The following is a 26,065-nucleotide window of genomic DNA, read 5'->3' as shown; positions in this document are numbered from 1 at the left end:
GTCCTGGGCACAAAAGGCCTAAATATTCAATGCTCTTTTTATGGAACTGGATGGCAGAACACACACTCCTTCAAACCTCTGATCTGGAAGGGAATACAGGAATCAGCATATTTGAGTGTCTGTGTATCCTGATTTCCATACTCAAATGGGAACTATTGGAGCAATCTAATCAATCACAACAGAATCGCCAGAAATGAGATATTCCATCATCTGAATTAAGAAACCACGATTGTGGCAGGTGTTTCACACAACCCATAGTTACTGAACCTGCACATCTTGATCTTGTTAAATATGCCCTTAAAAAAACCAATAGTTCTCACAAGTGGTGGAGAATCCCTCAAGTTTGATGGCCATCCACCTTAGAGGCATATGAAGGCAATGGAATATAATCTCAGTCAAGTGTACAAAAGCACTTTATCCCAATGTGGGCATCCATACCTCAATAGCTAACTTCCTGTGACTCTTTGATGAGAAACAGATAGCAACAATCACAATTAAACCTACCGTTCAGCAATTACTGGCAGACTGTGCAATCATGGAGGATGTCAAACAAACCAAAAACCTATCTGACCTTCTATTCTTTTAGATTCCACCTGGCCAATGACATTGGATCCTTGCTCAAGAGGAAGTTACTATGGGTAATAACCTGGCAGAACAAAATGCCATTTGAACTGCTCTCAAGAACTTAATTACGTCATCTATCTTGCTTCCTCACTAGTTTGGCAGTTTGCAGACAAAATCAGCAATACATTTGTTATTGGTGGACCCCTCTACTTGCAGTTTCACCACGATGGATCAATATCACTCATGAAGCAATCTGCAGTCATTACCAAGAACAGATAATTAGATATTAGTAATAATTTCCATCTATTCTGAACATTCATCTCAAGGTCATTGACAGGGCCCAGTACGAGCTGTAAAGTGGTATTTCAGGAATATTGAGCCATTTCATTAAGGGAGATCATGCCTCATTTTACTTTCTAAGAAGGGAAGGATGATATATCAGTATAGGCATTTTCATCTTGAATAAGTGGGTTATCAGTCCTGCAAATTGGACTAAACACATAAAAGTGACTTTACTCCGCATATTAGTTCATGAAGTTATGACAGTCAGCACAGTCATTACATAGGAGTGATACTGTTCTCAATCTTTATCCATCTTGTGGGATGGAGATCCAAGTACACTCCCAGTTCCTATCAGAGATATCTCATCCTAAAAGGCTGAAGTGGATCTGGAGGAACTTGTACCTGTGGCACATAGGTTACCTTTCCAGATAATTCAACAGCTTTATACAGACGTGGCTTAGCAGTCTCACATACCTTACAGGCCAGGAAATTGTCTTTCCGGGGAAAGGGGATGAATCTCCTTCCCCCTCTTACCTATTCTCCTAAGGTATTATGATTCAGTAACATATTTAAAGAAGAAACCAACTTTTTTTCTAGTAAAATATATTTCTTTGAGAATACTTACCCAGTCATAATACAAATACACCCTCCCAGCCACAGCAGTGTTACATCTATAGAGAGTGTGCCTAACGCTTAAGTAGCAGCTGGGATATTCACAAGATTTGGCACTAATCCCTTTTCCAATGTGAGATCACTCTGCCCAATCATCACCTAGATGGTCAGATTACTTTTAGCTTCTTTTTGTTAAAAGTGTTATCTGGGAGGGCTGGATTTGCAAGATAGTAGTAGTTCTCCTAAGGTATAATGATTGGGTAAGTATTCGCCGAGAAACATTTTATTAGAAACAAATTGGTTTTTTCGAAGTTTGCTTTCTTGAAATAATGTTTGCTGGTATGTGTAACTATTTTGGAGGATCCAGCTTTTTGAGGGATGAATGTGCAGTGACACATTATCAGATTTGTTTCAGCTGGTTTGAGAAGTTAAGTTTGATTATACAGTATCTTTAATGTACCTATTGAATACAGATTTTATGTTTGTGACTTGCTATGTTATATGTGTCCTTATCCCTGTACAGCATACACCATCCATGTACAGAAAGAAAAGCATTGATAAAATATATGTGATCACATGTCCAGTTTAAAAGAAAGTCTTCATTTTCTTGAGAAAGTTGTTTATTGTTTCATTCATATAGTTATGACTTTACTGTGATTTGAATCCTATCCTTTATGTTCTGGCAAATGTTTGCAATTCACAAAAATTCCCTTTATGTATGTTGTGTAGGTTATCTCCTTTTCCTGCATTGGATTTCCTCCATGTTGTTGGTGTTATACTCTTAAAAACTGCCAGAAAAAAAATATATGTTATAAGTTTAATGTCATTTTTGATGATTTAGAAATGATTGCCTTCAATCAGGTGATATAAAACTATATTTATATAAAATAAACTGCAAAGTATTTTATATCATATCTCTTTTCATCCAAAAAATTAATGGAGAGTTCATTATTTCATGTTTTCGCTATAAATACTACACCACTTCCTTGATAAGTTGCACCAGGATAACTTGCAAACTTGCTTGTGATGTGGGGTCAGGTGTGAATCCATTTTTTAAACTAGAAAATACCCCCAAAATTGGCCTCCTTTTGTTGAACATGAAGAAAATCACGGTGAAAATTGGTAAATGAGACCTTGATATATCGCTTGTTATTGCCGAAAATGGTGGTTATTAATTGGAAATTTAAATCGACATCATGAAATTCTAAACTTTTGATAAAAAGCTGTATCTTTTGTTAAATGCTTTTCCAAACAACATTATCAGTTCACTGTAAATAATAATATTCAACAAAACTTTGATTAATGGAAATGTCACTAATGCCTACTGGTGGCATCACTTTAAATTTCGTCAGGTGAAATTCATGGTTTAGTTCTGGTTTAATTTGTTTCAGTGTAATTATTATAAATGCAATATGTCCTCTTGTAGCCAGATGTGAAAAATATTCCTCCATCACAGCTTTGTCTGAGCATTTGAGAGAATTAATTAAGTGCTGACCATGTTTTGATCTCCAACTTGCAGAAATAATTGTCATATTGGTACGCTAAATTAAAATCAAACCTGTTTTGTTTTATCATGTTAATGTTTTATCTTTTGTATCAAATAATGGGGGTAGAAGAAAAGTTAAAGGCATGGTAATCCTACCTGCATATTAGTATGTCGTAATGTGCTAGATCAGCTCATTTTAATTGGTCATTTGCACACTGTTATAAATATTGTTATGTAAGTAATATAGTCACACTACCTTAAATAAGCCCACTCATTCACAAATATGAATAAAAACTAGCAAGGCAACTAATTGTAATGAATGCAAAGCTTTATTTGACAAATATGATTATTATGGAGAAGTGATTTTTAGAGTTTGTAGTGAACTTCAATTTTCTGAATTGGCACTCACTTATTTTTGCAAGGATGAAAAGTATTACTATTACTTGCTGTGAAAGCACAGCATCAGTTTTTTACTAACAGGACAATAAAAAAATCATGTTTGCACATGACAGTTGTTTCATGAAATAAATTTCCCTAGTTTTTGAGACCGCTCCGGTGGCCTAGTGGTTAGAGCATCCTCCTTGAATGTGGGAGGTCATGGGTTTGATCCATGGTCGAGTCATACCAAAGACTTGCCAAAATGTTACTAATGGCTGCCTTGCTTGGTGCTCAGCATTAAAAGGTTAGTGTTAGGATTGGTCGGCCTGGTGTCAGGATAATGTGACTGGGTGGGACATCATGCTACATGTCTGCGGCATGAGACCCCAGTGCTAGACTAGACATCACTATAAACTGTCACATTGCAGACATCATAGCGATATGACTGAAAAATTGTTAAAGCTACGTTAAAAATCCAAATCACACACCCTAGTTTTTGCTAAAAGGATTCTTGTTTTGTTGTGAATCAACAACTACAAAAATGATTGACACAGTACACAAAATTTTAATGTAGATGTGATGGTTGTGAACAATCAGAGGCTGGCTATCTTGAAAATTAAGGTAATTTATACAAAAAAGTGAAGAGCTTCATGAGAAAGAGCTCTTTAATGACAATTATTCCCATCACAACTATATAATTGTATTCAGTCAATTGATAGCCCTGTTACCCCATCTCCCCCTGGTTTTCCCAATGCCCAAAAGGGATGGCATCCCCTTCTTAATATTGTTTAGGTCACTTAGTAACATATGCCCTCTCTATGCAGTCTGTTTTTGTTGTATGCAAGTTTTCAAGGGAGAGGTGTAGAGGGAGGTAATTCTATGATAGAAAGGAAACCAGCCTATATGATAGCAAAATGAGTCATTAATCTGAATATCTCTTCTTTAGGTATTTCATGATCTAGACAGGGAATATCTGGTTGATAATGACAGTTTGCAGATTAAGAAGGAAATCGGCAAAGGAGCATTTGGGAAAGTTTTTGCTGGCAAGTACATTCAGGTGAGAGAAATGCTTGTAACTGCTGTCAAACATAAGTATGTTATGTCTGACTTAGAATCAGTGCTGTAAACATGAACAAATTTCATTTACCTTGATTTCTCTGATTTTATTGCATGTACAGTAGTAACTGAACTTTTCATCCACCAAGAAGATTAAAGTTTGATTGATAAAGATCTTAACATATTTAACTGACATAGTTCTTTAAATGAGATCTTGTTGTAAAGTATATATGTAGAGATTTCATCTGCTTGGTATATAAATTAGCATGACAGTATCATAAATTGCATAAAAATATGTTTGAAAGATCAAATAAAAATCTTTAATCATTTTATCCGACATTACTTAGTTTTCAGAAGTAGATTTTATTTTTATACTAGGTTTGGAACATTTTCCATTTTTTGTTTACTTTTCAAATATACATTTATCTGAGAGAAATATATATATATATATGTCTGTGTGATTCAGGGTACAGCAGCACATGATGTAGCAATAAAGATGCTGTATTCAATGGAAAATGGCAGGGCATGTAAGGTAAGTGTTAAATATAAGTGTCATAAATTCCATGGAAATGGTTAGACAAGTAAGGTAAGTGTCATATACTCCATGGAAAATGGTAGGGCATGTAAGGTAAGTGTCATATACTCCATGGAAAATGGTAGGGCAAGTAAGGTAAGTGTCATATACTCCATGGAAAATGGTAGGGCAAGTAAGGTAAGTGTCATATACTCCATGGAAAATGGTAGGGCAAGTAAGGTAAGTGTCATATACTCCATGGAAAATGGTATGTCAAGTAAGGTAAGTGTCATATACTCTATGGTATATGGTAGGGCAAGTAAGATAAGTGTCATATACTCCATGGAAATTGTTAGGCAAGTAAGGTAAGTGTCATATACTCCACGGAAAATGGTAGGGAAAGTATGGTAAGTGTCATTTACTCCATGGAAAATGGTATGGTATGTAAGGTAAGTGTCATATACTCCATTTAAAATGGTATGGTAAGTAAGGTAAGTGTCATATACTCCATGGAAAATGGTATGGCAAGTAAGGTAAGTGTCATATACTCCACGGAAAATGGTAGGGAAAGTATGGTAAGTGTCATTTACTCCATGGAAAATGGTATGGTATGTAAGGTAAGTGTCATATACTCCATTTAAAATGGTATGGTAAGTAAGGTAAGTGTCATATACTCCATGGAAAATGGTATGGCAAGTAAGGTAAGTGTCATATACTCCATGAAAAATGGTAGGTCAAGTAAGGTAAGTGTCATATACTCCATGGAAAATGGTAGGACAAGTAAGATCAGTGTCCAATAATCAATGTTAATCTTTAATGTGCTACAAAAAAGGTAACAAAAGGGGTTTAATATAATATGAATGTATTGGAACACCACTGCATTGTTTAAAGATAAAAAATGAGTTCAGTCTTGATACTCTCACAGGAAGAAGTCAACATTAGAAACATCAGTAAATGTTTATGAAACATAAATTCTCAACTACAATGGCCTTATTTTGTAAGATGGTGTTCACTTCTGGGACATACCCACAGAGAAAATTGCATGGCTCTGTGGTAAACAGTGATTTATCAAACTGACCAACATCCAAAACCTAACCAGACAGACGTTAAGACAGAACAAAGGATGAACATAACACAGTTGCATTATATGCCAGAGTTGGAGGGCTTAACAATCCTATGAGTCAAAACTTGTCTGTGTTTTATTTTTGACCCACTATGACAACATCACAAATTAAAAAATGAAATGCCTAATGTTCACCAAATTTTTAGGTTTTATTTTTATGTAAAAAAATTGGGAGATTTTTTTTCTTCAATTCATAATCAGACATCAAATATAAAAAATCATTGACCAAAAGGATTAATTGGTACACTGCTTGGTCTGTTATTTTGTTTATTACTCAGAATCCAGCACAGATGGAGTTAGAAACTGCATGCACAGCTTACTTGACTGCTCGTCAAGAGGTGTCCATTCTTCAGACCATTAGACACCCCCATATTGTTGCCCTATTAGGGCTGTCCAAGAGCCCATTTTCCCTGCTGCTTAACCTGGCCCCTATGGGAGCACTGGGCAGTATCCTTCATAATCTTCACCGAGATGGTCTCAGGCTGCCAGTCTTTGTCATCAAGCAGGTTGTCATTCAGGTATGATTGACCATTTCATCACATAACAGTTCAAATCAATTCATGGTGTAACTTTGTATAATGACAGTTTTATTTCACAGTGGGGCATAATACCGAGCAGTATTTTGCAATAAGAAGAATCTTCAGCTTATTGTGAAACTTATAGGAAAATACCACAACATACCACTTGCATTGTAACATCATGTTGTAAAAATTGTACACTATGATTTAAGATTGATAAAAGTGACATGATTATTTAATTGACTGAAACTTGTATTCTTTGGACTTGACATTTATGAAACTCATTCAAGAATACAATTCACCACCTGCTGCATGCATGCAAAATGCTTTGTAATTTTATCAAATGAAAACTCATATACAATCCATTTCATGTTGCCTTTCATTAACATTGGACAAAGTGATTTCTTGCCCTTGTGCATTGCTGTTTTAGCGATTATTAAATCTTATGACCACTGACTTCGGGCCTTAAAAAAGATGTACACATCTGTTAGCATTTGTCTATAAATGAGCCAAAATAGGGCATTTCCTTTGGTAAAAGAAACGTTGTTTTAAAGCTCATGTCCAGAACAGCAAAAATAAATGCAGAATAATCTGCAGATGTATCATATTATAGGTTTCTGATGCTTTGGACTACTTGCATGAAAGACACATCATTTACCGAGATCTTAAGTCTGACAACATCCTTGTCTGGCATTTTCCAAGAGTCCAGGATGCGAGTCCCACCCAGCCAGTCCTTGTTCGTTTAGCAGACTATGGTATTAGTAGGTCAGTGATGCCAACAGGGGCCAAGGGATATGGTGGGACTCCCCCCTTTATAGCTCCAGAGATTCTGCATCGTGCTGGGAGGGAAACATACACAGAAAAGGTAGTGTACAGATGGATCAAAGAGAGAGTGATTTGCATTTCATCATCTTTAGTTTGATGTGTATTTTCACATTTTGTTTCATTATGCCACTGCAACGCAGAATTATTAAAATTAGTCGTATATATTGATGTGAAAAAGGAAAATCCTACCTGAAGGGTCATAATTTGAGGGCAGGAACAAAACTTTATGTTCTGATAGAGGATCCAATAAAATAATAATAGTTACTCACTCTCTTTTGAAGTGCCCTTAGATAAGGCCCTCTCATTCTGTATCTATGTAGTATTCCGTTACTATTTTGTTCTTTTCACAAGTTCAAGTAATAAACTATTACCATTTTGTCCTTGTCCATAGCTGCCAGCCCTCATGAATTTGGCGTGAATTTCACGACTTTTTCAGTGATTCACGGTTTCACGCCACAAGCCAAAAATTCACGAACTCTCCAATTCTTAATTATTTTAAATCTTTAATAAAATAACTGCTTTGCCGTTAAGCGCTAGTTGTGATATTCACGGTTGCCGAAACGGTCTGGTACTTCTGGTTGCAATATTTGTAGAATTACAGCTGCTTAGTACAGTTGGCCTGGTAGAAAGCATTTTAGCATATTTTAATCTATATGGTTAAGAGTAGTTTTACAAATGCTTTTAAGAGAAACTGGGGCCTAACCAGAATTTTGCTCCACGCATGTGTCACCAACACTGATTTGAGTTAACATTCAGCATCGCATGTAAAATCTTGAAAATGTCTTCCCACCAAGGAAAAAGAAATGTATTGCTCAAAAAGTGAAGTTTAATTTGGAATATATCAAAACTTGGCTGTGCATTCTGCCATTAAATATTGATATACATCATGCTTTTTGCACAGTGTGCCACAAATTGTAGTTTTGGGCATGGTCACAGAGATGATGTGAGGAAGCACATCGGTTGCAAAAAACATGTAGAAGTTGGGAAAATTAAGAATTCGCAGATTTCATCTCTGGAATATTTTAAGCCATCGGTGGAAGACCTGCAAGCTACCAATGCTGAAGCATTATTTGTGAGTTTTCTTGTTGAACACAATCTACCTTTATCAGCTGGAGACCATGCTAACTATTTGTTCCGACAAATGTTCACGGACTCGAATATCGCTTCCAAATTTCCCTGTGGAAGAACCAAAAGTGCTGCAGCTCCTGTGCATTCCTCACAGCAACAGTGACAGCCAAAGAGTATTTTCTCTAGTGAGGAAATATAAGACAGACTTTAGGGCCTCCTTAGCTGCAGAAAATTTGTCAGCAATTTTAGTCACCAAGATCAACCAGCAGGCAAGAAGTCTGAACTGTTTAAAAAACAAATTTATGATCAAGCAGTTGAGGAAGTTCAGGTCTGCCACAGTATCATGTCTTGATAAATAACCACAAGAACAAGTGAAGTTTATGAATGCCATAATAAATAGAAATGCAGATATATTTCTGCATATATGTAGTGTTTGTTTTATATTGCGATCTTGATATAGTGTAGTATTGACGGTCAGAGTGGATGGAGTTATTGTCATGGTTTTTTCACTAATTCATGTCCAAATTCACGACTTTTTATCCCAGTTTTCACTGATTGTGAGCCTGGAAGATTGGCAGCTATGCTTGTCATGAGTTCAAGTAATACACTGTTACCATTTTGTTCCATCATGAATCCAAGTAATGCATTGTTACCATTTTGTCCCTGTCATCAGTTCATGTAATAAACTGTTATCATTTTGTCTGTTATGAGTTCAAGTAATGCACTGTTACCATTTAGTCCCTGTCATGAGTTCAAGTTGTGTTCAAGTAGTACACTGTTACCATTTTGTCCCTGTCTTGAGTTCAAGTAATGCACAGTTACCATTTTGTCCTTGTCATGAGTTCAAGTAATACTGTTACCATTTTGTCCTTGTCATGAGTTCAAGTAATACAGTATTATTTTGTCCTTGTCATGAGTTCAAGTAATACTGTTACCATTTTGTCCTTGTCATGAGTTCAAGTAATACAGTATTATTTTGTCGTTGTCATGAGTTCAAGTAATACACTGTAACCATTTTGTCTGTCATGAGTTCAAGTAATGCACTGTTACTATTTTGTTTGTTATGAGTTCAAGTAATGCACTGTTACTATTTTGTTTGTTATGAGTTCAAGTTGCACAGTTACCATTGTGTCCCTGTCACGAGTTCAAGTAATACACTGTTAACATTTGTCCATCATGAATCCAAGTAGTACACTGTTACCATTTTTTCCTCATTAGTCCAAGTAGTACATAATTTTTTGTTCATTAGTCCAAAGTAGTATGATATTTCCATTTTGCCCCAAATAGAAATCCATTTATAACAATGTTACCATTTTGCCCCTGTCATGAGTTCAAGTAGTACAGTTACCATTGGGTCCCATCATGAACCCAGATACTACACTGTTACAATTTGGTCCTCTCACAAGTCCAGGTAGTACACTGTTTCTGTATTGTCCCTGTCATGAGTTCAGCTAGTGCACTGTTATGATTGATCCTTTCATGAATCCAGAAAACACTGTTATCATTGTAGGACTACAAAATATGTCACAGTGAGTTCAGCTAGTGTACTGTGAAGATTTGGTCCCAAAATGAAAGGCTGATCCCTTAGTAGGGATTGAGCTGTGGGTTTGTGCATTGCTCCAGAGCATCACTATGACTAAAGTTGATATGCACTTCACCAGTCAGACTGTCAACAAGCATTTGTAAAATTTGTTTTACTGTGTTTTGCATGTATTGCTGTTGGCATCTCCCTTTCCTGAATTTTGCAGCTGTGTTTTTAATCTTGCCTTCAAAAGTTAATCACACTTCCAAACTATTCCAATTATCTAAATGACATTATTTTGCATGTTATATATGCAGTAAAATCTTACTTCAAAAGAAACATTGCTGCTGTTTATGAACTAGACAAGAATCTTTAATAAATATGTCTTAAACATTATCATTGAAGGTAAGAAAAAGTAATCACATTTGTTTCTTCAAACTGTATATCTTTGGTTTATATAACTTCAGATAATGGGGGTTGTACCACCTTGTTTACTTTACCTATGCATATTAACTTAATGGGTTCTCACAAACACAGTAAAACATCACACTGGCTATTATCAGTCAGTTAAGTAATCTGTGCAGTGGTACTTGTTTATCTATGACTGATCTTTAACCTCTAAAACAATCAACTGTATAAACTATGTTTTCCATGAGCATTAAGCATGACTGTTTACTGCTTACACACATTATGGATATATATTGTAGTGTCAATAAATGTTTTTATTTCTGTTCTTTTTTACTATGTTCACTCCAAATAGTATTTTTCAAATATGACTGTGTCTTTTTGCATGATAATATTTTCTTACATGTATGTGTTTACATATGATGAGACAAAAGGACAAATTACTGTAAAAATTGATCAAAGTTTGCTCATGCAAGTGAGTAATAAAATGTCTAAGATGCAAATTTACTCTTTATTCTTGCATAATAGTAGAGTCAAATTGCAAACAACAACCATCCTGATCTGATGTAATATAATGCATATTCTCATCAGGGTTGATGTTGTTTGTTCTATTGATTACTCCTAAAAAGCTGCACAGACCCAGATCAGCCAGCGCATTATGTGATGGCAGATCTTGGTCTGTGCAGTTTGCAGTTGGACTCGTCTTAGAAGCGAGTATATACAGTATGGCTAGGTTGTCTAATTGCTATTGAAACATGAGTTGTCTTCTGTTGCAATTTCAGGTGGACATATTTTCTTTTGGAATGTTTCTGTTTGAACTTATTACCTGTCGACAGCCCCTGGAGGAGATTGCAAACCCCACACTCCATGTATATCATGGTGGAAGACCAAGCATCACGCTAGAGGTAGTTTTATCTTTTCAAATGAAGTTCGAAAAGATTGTGTAAACTCAGTAAAACCTGAGTCAGCATATTGTTGCTATAAAATATTTTCTTGATTCACTTACCATGGCAACATATATTTACATTTGTATTTACCTTGTGGCCATGATCATGAATTAAATCTTTTTGGCAAATTTAGTTGTCAGACTAAATTTAATAAAGTTTTATTATTTCAGAGAATATTTGTGAAATATATTATGTATTTTTCATCTAGGTGTCAATTTTACTGATAAAATAACATTAATAGTACTGATAACATTCCTGATAGTCTCTCTCTTACCTTGCATATACTTGTTAAGATAAATTGACACCAAAATTAATGATATGTACACTATCACAGGAGGCTATGTATCCATCCCACATGTTGGATCTAATGACAGTCTGCTGGTCCCACGAGCAGGAGGATCGCCCATCTGCTGCCCAGATTCGCATGATTGCCAGCTGTCCACAGTTCTGTCATCTTTCAGACACAGTTTCAATGGGAGCCAGTGTTGCGGTTCTGTCTGCTTGCTCTGTGTATGTTGAGGGACAGTATATCGGTGAGTCTTCATTCTCTTAAATACAAAAATTGTGTAGGAGTCTGTATTCAGCTGTCCAGGGTCTCTAGTTGCATTCTTACATGATTAAACAGGATTTGACTTGTTTGATGTGTCCATTTTTGTGATGTAAACTGTCTTAACATTTGGGAAATTTGCATGCTGTGTGGACCATTCTGGTGGCCTATGTCGTAGAGGATCTGCCTCGTGTGGGAGATTGCGGGTTGAAATCCGGCCAAATCATACCAAAGACTTTTTAAAATGGTACTAACAGCTGCTCAGCATTAAGAGGTTAGTGTTAGGACTGGTCAGCCTGGTGTCAGGATAATGTGACTGGATGGGACATCATGCTACATGTTTGTGGCATGATGCCCCATCACTATAAACTGCCACACTGTAGACATCATAGTAACGACTGATTTTTAAAGCTACATTAAAATTCCACATCACACACACAAATACACACACTCTGTTTGAATATGGTTTTAGTTTCCTCTCCTGACCATAATGCCAGGTGAGTTTATGCTGTTGCCCATCATCTGTCATTCTCTTTATTTTGAAAGCCAGCTTGACCAATTTCAGCCAAATTGACACAGTTTGCTGGCATAAAGACCATTCTGATTTTTTATACAAATGATACTGATCCAAATTCAGCTATTTCTCGAAATTGAAAAAGCGTTAAATGGCTTTTCTCCAGAACTGCCAAACATAATTGGATCTAAATTGTTTGAAAGCATTCTGGCATGAAGACCTTTCATATTTATGCAAATGCTGTCAATATACAATGAAATGTGGCCACTTTTACTAACATCTGTCAACAGTTACTAATTTCAGCTTATTCTTAAAAACGGCCTGACTAGTTTCAGCCAAACTTGGAACAGAGCATCCTTACTTAAATGTGTGTCAATTGTGTACAGAGGACATCTGTCCAATTTGGCCACTGTTACTAAAATTATAATAACATTGAAGGACTTCTTCTCTAAAACTACTGAACAGAATTTGGTCAAATTTGACAGACAGACAGCACCTTCGCTTGAAGATTTTTTAAATTTTACAAATAATGTAGATCTACTTTCAATTATGACCAGTATTTCTAAAACTGATAAAGCTCAAAATGCCTTCTTCAAGAACATGGAATATAATTTGATGATCTGCATTATCTAGTTTTCTTTAAAACTGAATTATATTTTTACTTAATGTATGTTTGTGATATAATTTGTCTTTGTTTACCTGTGGCATGCAATGGCTCACATAACAGCTTAGTTCTGTATCAAAATGAACTCTTCCACAACTCCAGGGCCGCCAGCATGACTTACTTACTCAGACCATTCTTTTTTTCTCTGTATGTATCAAATGAGTACTATTTATTTGCATGTTGATACAAATAACGTTGAAATCATTTGCCTGCAAAAGAAATTTACTAACTTTAGCTACATGTTTAGAGACTTACATGAAAATTCACTGAGCTACAGTCTCCGATATCATTCGTAATGCTGACCTGAACAAAGTATAACAGCATTGTCCTGGTCTTTGCATTCATCCTGTTTCTATATTCCAAATGAATTCTGTATCACAACATTTTTTTGTCATTTCATACCTTCATATTCATTTTGAATAGATCTTTTTTCCTCGGCTGTGTTTGGTAATTTTAGCCTCTGGTGCCTAACAGTTATCTAAATACATCCACATGTTGTCTTTGGAAATGGAAGTAGCATGTGTCATCAGACATTGCATAGATGCTGAAGAGTCTTTTTTTGGAATTACAAGCCTCTAGTTAATCCAGATTAAATATGAATTATGTATTATCTCATCTCACCCAGATTCATGAGTGGTCATCAGAAACAATTGACCATTATTATTTTTCACTTGGTTTCTAATATTTCATATTTCTTTTAATATCATAAATATTAAGACTTTGCAGATTCTGTTTGCCTAAAAATCTAAATGGTCAGATGGACTTTACTTTATTTGCCTAAAAATCCAAGTGGTCAGATGGACTTTACTCTATTTGCCTAAAAATCCAAATATTCAGATGGACTTTATTTGCCTATAAATCCAAATGGTCAGATGGAGTTTACTCTATTTGCCTAAAAATCCAAATGGTAAGATGGACTTTACTCTGTTTGCCTAAAAATCCAAATGGTCAGATGGACTTTACTCTATTTGCCTAAAAATCCAAGTGGTCAGATGGACTTTACTCTATCTGCCTATAAATCCAAATGGTCAGATGGACTTTTTACTCTATTTGCCTAAAAATCCAAGTGGTCAGATGGACTTTATCTGCCTATAAATCCAAATAGTCAGATGGACTTTACTCTGTTTGCCTAAAAATCCAAATGGTCATAGGGACTTTACTCTATTTGCCTAAAAATCTAAATGGTCAGATGGACTTGATCTGCCTAAAAATCCAAATGGTCTGATGGACTTTCAACATATTTTTTGAGTTAGTCTGCCATGAAAATGGCTGGCATCAGACCAGTGGGCTGGCAGCAATGTCACATACTGGGTGGGGTCATTTGTAGGTTAGAAACAGAGATTTTTATGATTTCACACAAAGATTCCAAAATTGTTTTTTTTAAAAAAATGCATTTCTATACTATCGTCTAATTTATAAGTTGCATATTAAATTATTGCACCTTAGATTCTGTGTACCACATGATCAAATATACCAAAAGCTCCCAAAACAAAATTGCAAGTTTATTTTTAAGATTGCAGCAAGTTTGTAATATAACCTTACACAAGCTCAGATTTGAAACCATGCAAGCTTACCAATTAGAAGCTTGCACAATCTTACCAATTACAAGCTTACCAATCACAAGCTTGCACAATCTTACCAATTACAAGCTTGCTGAAGCTTACCAACTACAAGCTTGCAAACAAAGCTGGCCTAGCTAGTTGCATCAGAAGTACTAATATGGCATCGATTAAATTATTCTATACATGGTCACATACCTCCATTTTTCTAGATTTTGATGTGAGAAAAGTATGAGTAATGAAAAAATATTAAAATGAAAATGTTAATATTATGTGAACATTAATTAGTATGAGACCTTTCTGTCACAATGAAAGAAAAGAATGAAGTCATCAAATCATTTAATAATATTTAATCAGATAAAAATAAGAGTATATGAATGGGATCTGCATGAGGAAACTCTTTATACTTTTGTTCTGTTTGGCTTTGGAAATGTTTTACTAATTCACTTTCATATAGAAATCCATTTGGGGGAGGCTGGTGTCAAATGGTTAGGTTCCCTCTCGTCTGTCAAAATTATAAACTAATAGGTGAAAAACAAGAATGTTTGCCATTTGAATTACTCTGAAACACCTCTTCTAAACAAAATCCTCAAAATAAAATTCTGCATCCTCCTCTGCTTCTGGTATGACTCAGGTAACAACCACTGAAATGGATTACAGCAACATATACTATGTAACCAGGAAAATAAACTGACTATTTACCTTTTTGGCAAAAACATTCCATTTTAAGTTCAACATTAAAAAAATTCACTTAACAAGCTGAAGAAACATCAGTAAACGTTATTTAAGATCATCCATTAATGAGCTCCTAAATTTTAGTTTTACCATCCATTTTAAAAGGGCTACAGCACATGTCAAATGAATGGTACTGCAGAGCTTTAAACACAAAAAAGGTACCTTAAGACATTTTGAAATAAAAAGACTGCCATCTTTTTTGAGAATGAAAAGAGATTAACAAGCGTGCACGTAATTTTATTATCTCGAGACCCTGTTGTCGATAACTGACAGCATTGCATCAATTAGTGCAATTCGGCAAGTGCAGCAATAAATAATAATGATATTCAGAGTTGTCACCTCAGTCATTGGGTGAAGCAACATTACAAAGTCATTTTTTGACGTATTTAAGTCGTAAAAGTGAAACAGTATGCTGTTGCCAATCTGCAGTCCCGTAAACTGGCAAAATACAAGACACTATTGATTTTACTCACCAAAATGATAACTCCATGATTTTAATATATATCTCAGGTGATAGGATTGGTTACTGCACATATATTGGTTCTGTGTGCAATGAAATTTCCCAAATTAACAAGCAAAATTGTGACGGTTCAACCTTGAAAATTGTGCCTAATTTTGAACGCAAGGCTACAATGGTTGTTTTATGTTCTTGTGACTCAAATATGTTTTGTGTATATATGGAGTTCATAAACAAGTCTCCTGACCATAAAACGGGGTAAGAAACAGCCTTTAAGGCCTAGATACTGAAATAAGTCTCTGTCGTGGAAAACCACATTACATCTTGCATGCTTTTATTATTTGATTTCTTTTTATAAAAGCAAAATTCACGAAGCTCAATTCTTTATAGAATGTTGGCATTATCAGATGCTATGAATAAAAATCAAATTAACATCTTTTAATTTGACAGCATAGTTTCTTATGCTGAACATGATCTAGTCAAAACATATATTCATTATTTCAGGAAGTACTGATCTCATGCAGAACTGCCATCTTTCAACTTTCATGACTTATTATTGCAAGCTTGCACAAGTTTACATCAATTATTAGATTTTGCAACTTGCAGACTTGGAAAAATTCCTTTTGCAAGCTTGTGCAAGTACCCTTACTAGCTTCTGCATCCTCAGCTAGCTTTTTCCAAGCAAGCTTGTAATAAGCATGAATTTTGGTTTGGGTTAAGCTTGCTCAAGAAACTATTAAATGAGTTCAGTGGTAAGACAAAAATTGTAAATGATTGCTTCTGATGATATCACACATATGTGGTATTGAAAATAAATGATATCACACATACTATTATTGAAAATACATGGAATCAGACATATGAAGGATAAAAAATATATGATATCATGGATACAAGGTACAGAAGAAAAAATGGATTTATGACACATCATATAATTAAGTTACTGTATTATTTCTGCCATAGATCCAGTTGACTATGAACTGATGAAGGAAGACCACACACAGGTCTGGGTCGCCAGCCAAGCTAGTTCCAACAACAGTCTGGACATCTTTATATATGACAAGAACAACAAATGCCTAGCAAACAGGGTGAGACAAATTGAAAATAGTGTTCCTTTTTCAGTGATAAATGTTCAGAGTTCTACCAAGAAAGTAGGTTGAAGACATAATGGTAGATGTACAAGGAAGTAGGTTGAAGGCATAATGGTAGAAGTACAAGAAAGTAGGTTGAAGGTGTAAAGGTAGAAGTACAAGAAAGTAGGTTGAAGGTGTAATGGTAGATGTACAAGAAAGTAGGTTGAAGGCGTAATGGTAGATGTACAAGAAAGTAGGTTGAAGGTGTAATGGTAGATGTACAAGAAAGTAGGTTGAAGGTGTAATGGTAGATGTACAAGAAAGTAGGTTGAAGGTGTAATGGTAGATGTACAAGAAAGTAGGTTGAAGGTGTAATGGTAGATGTACAAGAAAGTAGGTTGAAGGTGTAATGGTAGATGTACAAGAAAGTAGGTTGAAGGTGTAATGGTAGATGTACAAAAAAGTAGGTTGAAGGTGTAATGGTAGATGTACAAGAAAGTAGGTTGAAGGTGTAATGGTAGATGTACAAGAAAGTAGGTTGAAGGTGTAATGGTAGATGTACAAGAAAGTAGGTTGAAGGTGTAATGGTAGATGTACAAGAAAGTAGGTTGAAGGTGTAATGGTAGATGTACAAGAAAGTAGGTTGAAGGTGTAATGGTAGATGTACAAGAAAGTAGGTTGAAGGTGTAAAGGTAGATGTACAAGAAAGTAGGTTGAAGGCATAATGGTAGATGTACAAGAAAGTAGGTTGAAGGCATAATGGTAGATGTACAAGAAAGTAGGTTGAAGGCGTAATGGTAGATGTACAAGAAAGTAGGTTGAAGGTGTAATGGTAGATGTACAAGAAAGTAGGTTGAAGGCGTAATGGTAGATGTACAAGAAAGTAGGTTGAAGGCATAATGGTAGATGTACAAGGAAGTAGGTTGAAGGCGTAATGGTAGATGTACAAGGAAGTAGGTTGAAGGCGTAATGTTAGATGTACAAGAAAGTAAGTTGAAGGCGTAATGGTAGATGTACAAGAAAGTAGGTTGAAGGTGTAATGGTAGATGTAGAAGAAAGTAGGTTGAAGGCGTAATGGTAGATGTACAAGGAAGTAGGTTGAAGGCGTAATGGTAGATGTACAAGAAAGTAGGTTGAAGGCGTAATGGTAGATGTACAAGAAAGTAGGTTGAAGGCGTAATGGTAGATGTACAAGAAAGTAGGTTGAAGGCGTAAAGGTAGATGTACAAGAAAGTAGGTTGAAGGCATAATGGTAGATGTACAAGGAAGTAGGTTGAAGGTGTAAAGGTAGATGTACAAGAAAGTAGGTTGAAGGCATAATGGTAGATGTACAAGGAAGTAGGTTGAAGGCGTAATGGTAGATGTACAAGAAAGTAGGTTGAAGGCGTAAAGGTAGATCTACAAGAAAGTAGGTTGAAGGTGTAATGGTAGATGTACAAGAAAGTAGGTTGAAGGTGTAATGGTAGATGTACAAGAAAGTAGGTTGAAGGCATAATGGTAGATCTACAAGAAAGTAGGTTGAAGGTGTAAAGGTAGATGTACAAGAAAGTAGGTTGAAGGCATGATGGTAGATGTACAAGAAAGTAGGTTGAAGGTGTAAAGGTAGATGTACAAGAAAGTAGGTTGAAGGCATAATGGTAGATGTACAAGAAAGTAGGTTGAAGGTGTAATGGTAGATGTATAAGAAAGTAGGTTGAAGGCGTAATGGTAGATGTTCAAGAAAGTAGGTTGAAGGTGTAAAGGTAGATGTACAAGAAAGTAGGTTGAAGGCGTAATGGTAGATGTACAAGAAAGTAGGTTGAAGGCGTAATGGTAGATGTAGAAGAAAGTAGGTTGAAGGTGTAATGGTAGATGTAGAAGAAAGTAGGTTGAAGGCGTAATGGTAGATGTACAAGGAAGTAGGTTGAAGGCGTAATGGTAGATGTACAAGAAAGTAGGTTGAAGGTGTAATGGTAGATGTACAAGAAAGTAGGTTGAAGGCGTAATGGTAGATGTACAAGAAAGTAGGTTGAAGGCATGATGGTAGATGTACAAGAAAGTAGGTTGAAGGTGTAAAGGTAGATGTACAAGAAAGTAGGTTGAAGGCATAATGGTAGATGTACAAGAAAGTAGGTTGAAGGTGTAATGGTAGATGTATAAGAAAGTAGGTTGAAGGCGTAATGGTAGATGTTCAAGAAAGTAGGTTGAAGGCGTAATGGTAGATGTACAAGAAAGTAGGTTGAAGGCGTAAAGGTAGATGTACAAGAAAGTAGGTTGAAGGTGTAATGGTAGATGTACAAGAAAGTAGGTTGAAGGCATAATGGTAGATGTACAAGAAAGTAGGTTGAAGGCATAATGGTAGATGTACAAGAAAGTAGGTTGAAGGCATAATGGTAGAAGTACAAGAAAGTAGGTTGAAGGCGTAATGGTAGATGTACAAAAAAGTAGGTTGAAGGTGTAATGGTAGATGTACAAGGAAGTAGGTTGAAGGCGTAATGGTAGATGTACAAAAAAGTAGGTTGAAGGTGTAATGGTAGATGTACAAGCATTTCAGTTTCATAACCATCAGCAATGCAATTTACCACAAATTTTCATAAAAAATAATGTATATGCTTTCAGAAGTATGGAAAAATATTAGCTTTGTGCTCAATAAAGTTTGAGAATATGGGGCTAGAGCTTGAACTATGTTTCCTGGGGATATTACAGACAGCATAACAATACCATCACAGGTGCTTGTTACCATTTGAAGATGGTTTGACTGAGGCAGTCAGGATTCTTTACAATTGTGAAGGGCATATAGTGCACACAGTCATCCTTTTGAACATACTCTCTCTTATGGAATGTGGCAAAAAAATATATTTTAATTTAGTTCTGGCCATTTGTTTCTTGGGAAATTGCACTTTGATTCATTTATCAGAAATTTACTACAAAATAATAGGAAATTGCAGGGAATGCAGCTGGATTCCCTTAGTGCGAAAAAAAATTATGTATGAGATTCCAAATTTTTAGATGTTAACTCTTTCAAATGGACTTTTTATCTCCTAGCAACTGAAACAAATGCTGATGGTGATTGAGGAGGAATGCCTTACAGAAATTAGCAAAAATATTTTCTCTCAGTAAAAATGTTCTAACTAAAAAGGTAGACACAGTTTAGAAGCTTATTTATAAGCCTCATGCACATTTTGTCCCAAGTTAATTTTCTTTCATCGCTACTTTTTTAAGAACTTTTAACATAGATATTTGAAAATAAATGACTATACATTTCTAGATCTATGTTATATTCAGTTTTCTATATAAGGAGATCCTGTTTTAGCATGAGTGCTGCAGTATGATCAGTTATAAGAAATTAAATTGGATAAGAAATAAAGCCAATAAATGGACTAAGTATTGATGCTGATGCAGGATAGTAACCTTGTAACCTTGTAACCTTCAGATTTAATCTCAACGGTATGGTTCTTAACCATTTATTTTCATTTTACTTGCATAACAATGTCTACTTTATTAAAGAAATGAATAATTTTTCTTCATTTAATTTTTTTATGTTTTCAGAGTATGAGTTTGTACCTGGGTCAGAAAATCTTATTGATGTGTGTTGTGAACATGCATGTATGGTGCTTGGAGAGTTCTGCAAAAATTCAGATTTTCAGGTAAATCAATTGAGGTTGGGTTTTGGCTGAAATATTTATTGCCCTGGCTAAAATGGTGTCTTAAACAGTCATGACTTAAGCAGTATTGCCTTTATTTAGGATGTTCATGGTAGTTTTAAATATTAAATTTGATTTCACTGATCATGAGTCAGTGGAGCTGTAAACAGATACTTCAAACATTAAAGTTATGTCCTCAAATCTTCAAGTAGAAGATAATAATAATAATAATAATGAGGACTTTGTATAGCGCCTAATCATTAGAAGCGCTTTACAACATTAGACAACACTTATAAGATAAGAAACATAATAATATTATTACAAAAACAAACAAAATGAAATTAGAAAAACGTTAAAAAATAAAAAACATGCTGAGAATATTTCAGGTAGGAAATATTATTAGGTCTTTAAGTTTGTTCTTGCAGTCGAAATAAGTGAGTTTTGAGAGCCTTCTTAAATGGGATCACTGTGTCTTTGTGTCTAAGTGGGCAGTTCGCTTCATGTTGCTGGTCCCTGGTATGCAAAAGAACGCTGTCCATATGACTTTGTTTTTATAGCGGAAATAATGAGTATATGATTGTCAGAAGAGGAGCGTACCTATCTTGCTGGTGTGTACACATGGGCGAGGTCAGATAGATATGTTGGACTAGAGTCCGACAGTGAAATGTAGCACAGAGAACAAATTTTGTGTTTGATTCTGGATCAAATGGATAGCCAGTATAGGGTACAGAGCAGCGGGGAGGTGTGCTCTGATCATGGTACTCTAAGTATGATCCGAGCAGCTGTGTTTTGAACTTTCTGAAGTTTCTGGAGTAGACATTGAGATGAACCAGACAGAATTGAGTTACAATAATCCAGTCTTGAAAGTACTAATGAACACACAAGTGTTTTAGTGGCATCAGCTGAAAGATATTTGCGAATTGAGCTGATGCGTCTCAGCTCAAGATATGCAGCCTTGCATATGTTCATGACATGTTGGTGCAATGTGAGAGTACTGTCCAGAGTAACACCTAGGTTTCGTACTGATTGTGTGAATTTAATGTTGGCATTGCTGATATTTATTGTTTGAGGTAAAGGATGTGAATGAGAAAGTCTTTGTGTTGTGATCAGAATGGCCTCAGTTTTATCATCATTCATCTGCAGCTTGTTACAAGTCATCTATGATTTCACATCAGAAATGCACCTCTCTACACCTTGGATGGTAGCATCAACTTCAGTTGGATGGCTAGATTTGTATATTTGGGTGTCATCAGCGTACAATTGGTGAGACACTGGATGATAATCTATGACACTTGAGAGCGACTGAGTGTACAGAATGAAGAGAACAGGTCCAAGAACAGACCCCTGTGGAACACCACAACATAGATCAACTGGGCTTGAGTGTATTCCATTTGCAGATACAATTTGTGTCCTGTTGACCAAGTAGGACTTGAACCACAGTAAGGCTGTATCATGAATGCCAAATACATGCTGGAGACGGTGAAGTAATATATCATGGTCTGTTGTGTCAAATGCTGCAGACAAATCAAAGAGGCTGAGGACTGTAATCTTTCTGCTATCCAATGCAGAGAGAATGTCATTAACTACTTTTAGAAGAGTTGTTTCAGTACTGTGGCAAGGGCGATATGCAGATTGTACATTGCTAAAAAGACTATTTGAATTTAGATGAGATACAAGCTGGGATAGAACAACCTTTTCTAAGATTTTTGAAATGAATGGGAGATTAGAAACTGGGTGGTAGTTCTTTAAATCGTTATGGTCTAGTGTTGGTTTCTTCAGCAGAGGCTTTACAATGGCAGTTTTGAAAAATGATGGGAATTCCCCAGATGAGAGAGAGAGGTATTAATAACATCAGTTAGTGAAGGCAGTACTGGATCTAAGCACTCAAGCAGCAGTGATGTTGGAATTGGATCAAGTTCACATGACTTTGGTGCACTCTTCATCACGATTGTAGGTACGAAATCCATAGAGACAGGTTCAAATGCTGCTAATGGTTGCTGCTCAAATTCTGTATCCCAACTGTATGGTGACGACGAGTCAATTGAAATTGTGGTGCCAAGCTTATCTCTAATGGTTTGTACTTTGTCACAGAAGAAATTTAAAAACATGTCTGGAAGGTCGACTGGAGAGAAGGTAGTTGGAAGTGGTGTTGATTTGTTCCTTGACATTAGCTTGTTAGTAATCTCGAAGAGCTCTTTGCAGCTGGAACTTTCCATGATCTTAGTAGTATAGTGGGCTGATTTCGCTGCATGGACTATATTTGTGACATTCTTCTTAGTGACTTCATAGATTTGCTTATGAATAATGAGTCTAGTGGAAAGCCAGAGCCTCTCAGCTTTACGGCGGTCTCTTTTAGCAGTGTGAAGCTGGTCCCTAACTGCTATACCATGGAGAACACTTTTGAATTAATACTCTGCACTTGGTAGCTGGGGCATGTTTGTCAAGTAATGAACGCAGACAGTTATCGAGTTGTTCTGCGGTAGGAGGTAAGCAAGTTGTTAGGTTAGCTTGGATGTCATGCATTAGTTTGGTTCTATTTATCATATGGAGGTTTCTCTTAGTAGCAGATAAAGGTGGAGGGTTAGGGACTGATACGTCAAGATGGCATATAATGCAGAGGTGATCTGATGCAAGGTCATGGGATACCAGGGAGGACCGTAGAATGTTATCATCAGGTCTATGAAGAATCTAGTCTAAAATTACTGGCTGGGGAGGTCTGCCAAAACATGTAATACAAAATGTGTTAAAGAAACTGCCACTTTAGAAATTCCATCATTAGACACAATGTTTTGCACTGCAGTGAAGGAGTGAGCAATCTGGACATGGGTATCTTCTTGTAAATAGTTTTGATTGGCTGTATACAATTCTCATTGGTCAGCTTTAAATAGGCTGGGGAAAGCCTAGGACATGATGTCACAGTAATAGCCTGGTCCCCAGCCCCTATGCAGCTACAGTGTTACTTTTGTTACATTAGTGAAAGAATGATAGGTGATCAATCTGTATCACAACATGTGCCATTGAATCAGATGAAGTTCATTATAAAAACGTTTTGTGTGAAAATGAGATCTGTAACAGATTTGGTCACCAATTTGTTTTCAAATTTTTTTTCTTCCCCACTTGATTTAAGTTGAGAGTTGAGCTTGTTTCATTTGAATGCTCTTGGCTACAGGGAGTGCTGCAAAAAATGACCAAACTTAATTCATTTATGACAGTAGTGGTGGAGCCCATGCTCCATACAGTTCATGCTCAATCAGAAAGAGTGATAGCTTTTGTTAAGTTTCATGTATAAGAAAGAGAAATGCCCATTTAACGATGTGGCCATGTCATCATATGCATTCTTGATCACTCTCACATAATGAAACAGCCCTGCACATAGTTTTAGTGGCATCATATTTTGTGGTGCATGCAGATGGTAGTGTTTTCCATTCAAATTCACTTTAATACAATACTTGGCAAAATTGCATTTGATGGACATCATCTACCACAAGAATACTGTGCCTGCATGCGGGGTGGAGAAGAAAAAACCCCATATGTATTCATACTACAAATAACTTCAGTAAACCACTCCCTGGATGTTTTGCTAGAGACCAGGATAATGGTGCATTTGTTAAAGTTAAACTCCAGAGGTGCATGGTTTATGATAATATATTTTCCTACGGATTGTACCACAGGTACGTTTCTGCTATACTCATACTTCGATAGTTTTTTCAATAAGGAATGTAAAGAAATCCCAGAATAATTTTGCTACAAAATTTAATATTAAAAGAATGTTTTCATTTTTCATGTCAAAATAATTATAAACAAATTATTACTTTTTTTCACAAAATAGTTGTATTTGTCATGAACTGATTTTGAATATTACAAAAAAACATTATATTTATGAACCTTTAATCACAGTCTTGACTAAAGTTATGTATACAAAGAGGTGGCTGAATGGGATTTTGTGAAAGATATTTTGGCCAAATCCTACTTGTGGAAAATGTTAATTAAAAAAAAAATTGGAACTTGTTTACTAGGATACGCTAATGTGTTAAGTACATGTATTCAGGCATATGACTGATAATCATCCGAACATTTTACTAGAGCATGTCTGTGTTAATTTTTGTGTAGTTTCTCTAGTCCTGCTAAAAATATTTGTATGTTGAGTATGTATCTTAGTTTAATGTTTATTGGCCCCCTCTGATAAATATTTTGCCTGTGTATTGGCATTTGTGTTGGAATCCATGAATATTATCTCAGTAGAGTAGCTGGTAGATTATAGGCTTTATTATCAACACTTCCATTTCTATCAACACTTCCATTTCTATCAACACTTCCATTTCTATCAACACTTCCATTTCTGTCAACACTTCCATTTCTATCAACACTTCCATTTCTGTCAACACTTCCATTTCTATCAACACTTCCATTTCTATCAACACTTCCATTTCTATCAACAAGATGTCTAATATCAGTACTGTGTATTGGCTGTAGTGCAGGCTGAATCATGTCACTTCAGTTACGCTGCATAGATAACAACTTATGCAACAATTAACATACACATAGCACATATAAGTCTTGTATACCATGGTATGTATATAGAAATACCACAGTATAGAATTTTTCATTATCCAGTTCATAACTCCATTTGCCATTTAATGAATGCATTGAGAACTTATTTTAGAAGCAGGTCAATAAAAGTAGTTGTTCTGGTACATTACATATTCATCAGTTGAGAGGTGGACAGTTGCATGTAGGTCATTGGTAGTATCATTAAATTAGATCAGACACAGAGTTAGGCCAATTACTGACCACTAGAGAGCACCAGGTGATATGGTAGCAGTTGTTGATGCAGCACAATTAGGTATGACATATTGTTTGATAGTGAAATAAACATGTCATGTAACAAATTGACATATGCTGATTTTTTATTTTTCAAAGGGTTAAGACTTGATATAGTTGTGTTTGTTTTGTTCTGCACAGGGTACATCTTTGACACAGGAAATAATATTTACTAATGTTTTGTTTTAACATTTGTTTTGGTGGTAGAAGTTTATACCAAAATTAATGTCATTTCTTTGGAGCTATTGAAATGCATGTGAAGTCCATTTTTAGCCAGAACAGTTGTGACTAAAGGAAATATTCACTGGTTTATGTATACTTAACAGATTCATTATCCTGGTTGCAGGTGGTCATTTTTATGTGTATTAGCTAGACATTTTGTTCTTGAGATAATTCTTGTGGAACTGTGTCTGCTGCTGTTGATAAAAAAGGGTGTTTACTCCCAGCGATTGTTGATATTCTTTTGTCCTTGTTTTAAATTCTAAATTCTAGATGTTACATTAGACGAGGAACTTATATATGTCACAAATATATAAAATGTGGACACATGAAAAAACATTTTATGGTACTGTGCTAAACAATATTGTTTCCAGAATTTGTAATGTTAAAGTGCATGCACACAGATGATTGTACATTTTAAATAATTTCAATTAGAATTATGAACTTTTTGTACTACATCTCCTTGACATGCTTGAACTTGTAGTAATTGCTTTTGATTCATTTCAACGTAACATTGAGTTCCTTTACACTTGTATACTAGAGTCAAGTTTCG

General features: G+C 35.6%; 1 protein-coding gene across 2 annotated transcripts in view; it reads left to right on the top strand.

Annotated features, from left to right (window-relative positions):
• Positions 1-26,065, top strand: part of LOC149802891 (leucine-rich repeat serine/threonine-protein kinase 1-like) — a 148,005-nt gene that overhangs the window by 95,764 nt on the left and 26,176 nt on the right. For both annotated transcript variants that reach the window (XM_089952359.1, XM_089952360.1), the window contains exons 22-29: positions 4,269-4,379; positions 4,845-4,910; positions 6,294-6,533; positions 7,147-7,398; positions 11,136-11,258; positions 11,635-11,833; positions 16,740-16,864; positions 20,378-20,475. In XM_089952359.1, coding sequence (XP_089808485.1) covers positions 4,269-4,379; positions 4,845-4,910; positions 6,294-6,533; positions 7,147-7,398; positions 11,136-11,258; positions 11,635-11,833; positions 16,740-16,864; positions 20,378-20,475 — 1,214 coding nt within the window. The remainder of the gene's footprint in view (positions 1-4,268; positions 4,380-4,844; positions 4,911-6,293; positions 6,534-7,146; positions 7,399-11,135; positions 11,259-11,634; positions 11,834-16,739; positions 16,865-20,377; positions 20,476-26,065) is intronic.

This window comes from Sinohyriopsis cumingii, chromosome 3 (assembly GCF_028554795.1).
Source record: "Sinohyriopsis cumingii isolate HCF-2022 chromosome 3, ASM2855479v2, whole genome shotgun sequence".
In the NCBI taxonomy this organism is placed as follows: domain Eukaryota; kingdom Metazoa; phylum Mollusca; class Bivalvia; order Unionida; family Unionidae; genus Sinohyriopsis; species Sinohyriopsis cumingii.
Note: the sequence above shows the minus strand (reverse complement) of the source record. Positions and strands in the feature narration are given on the sequence as shown.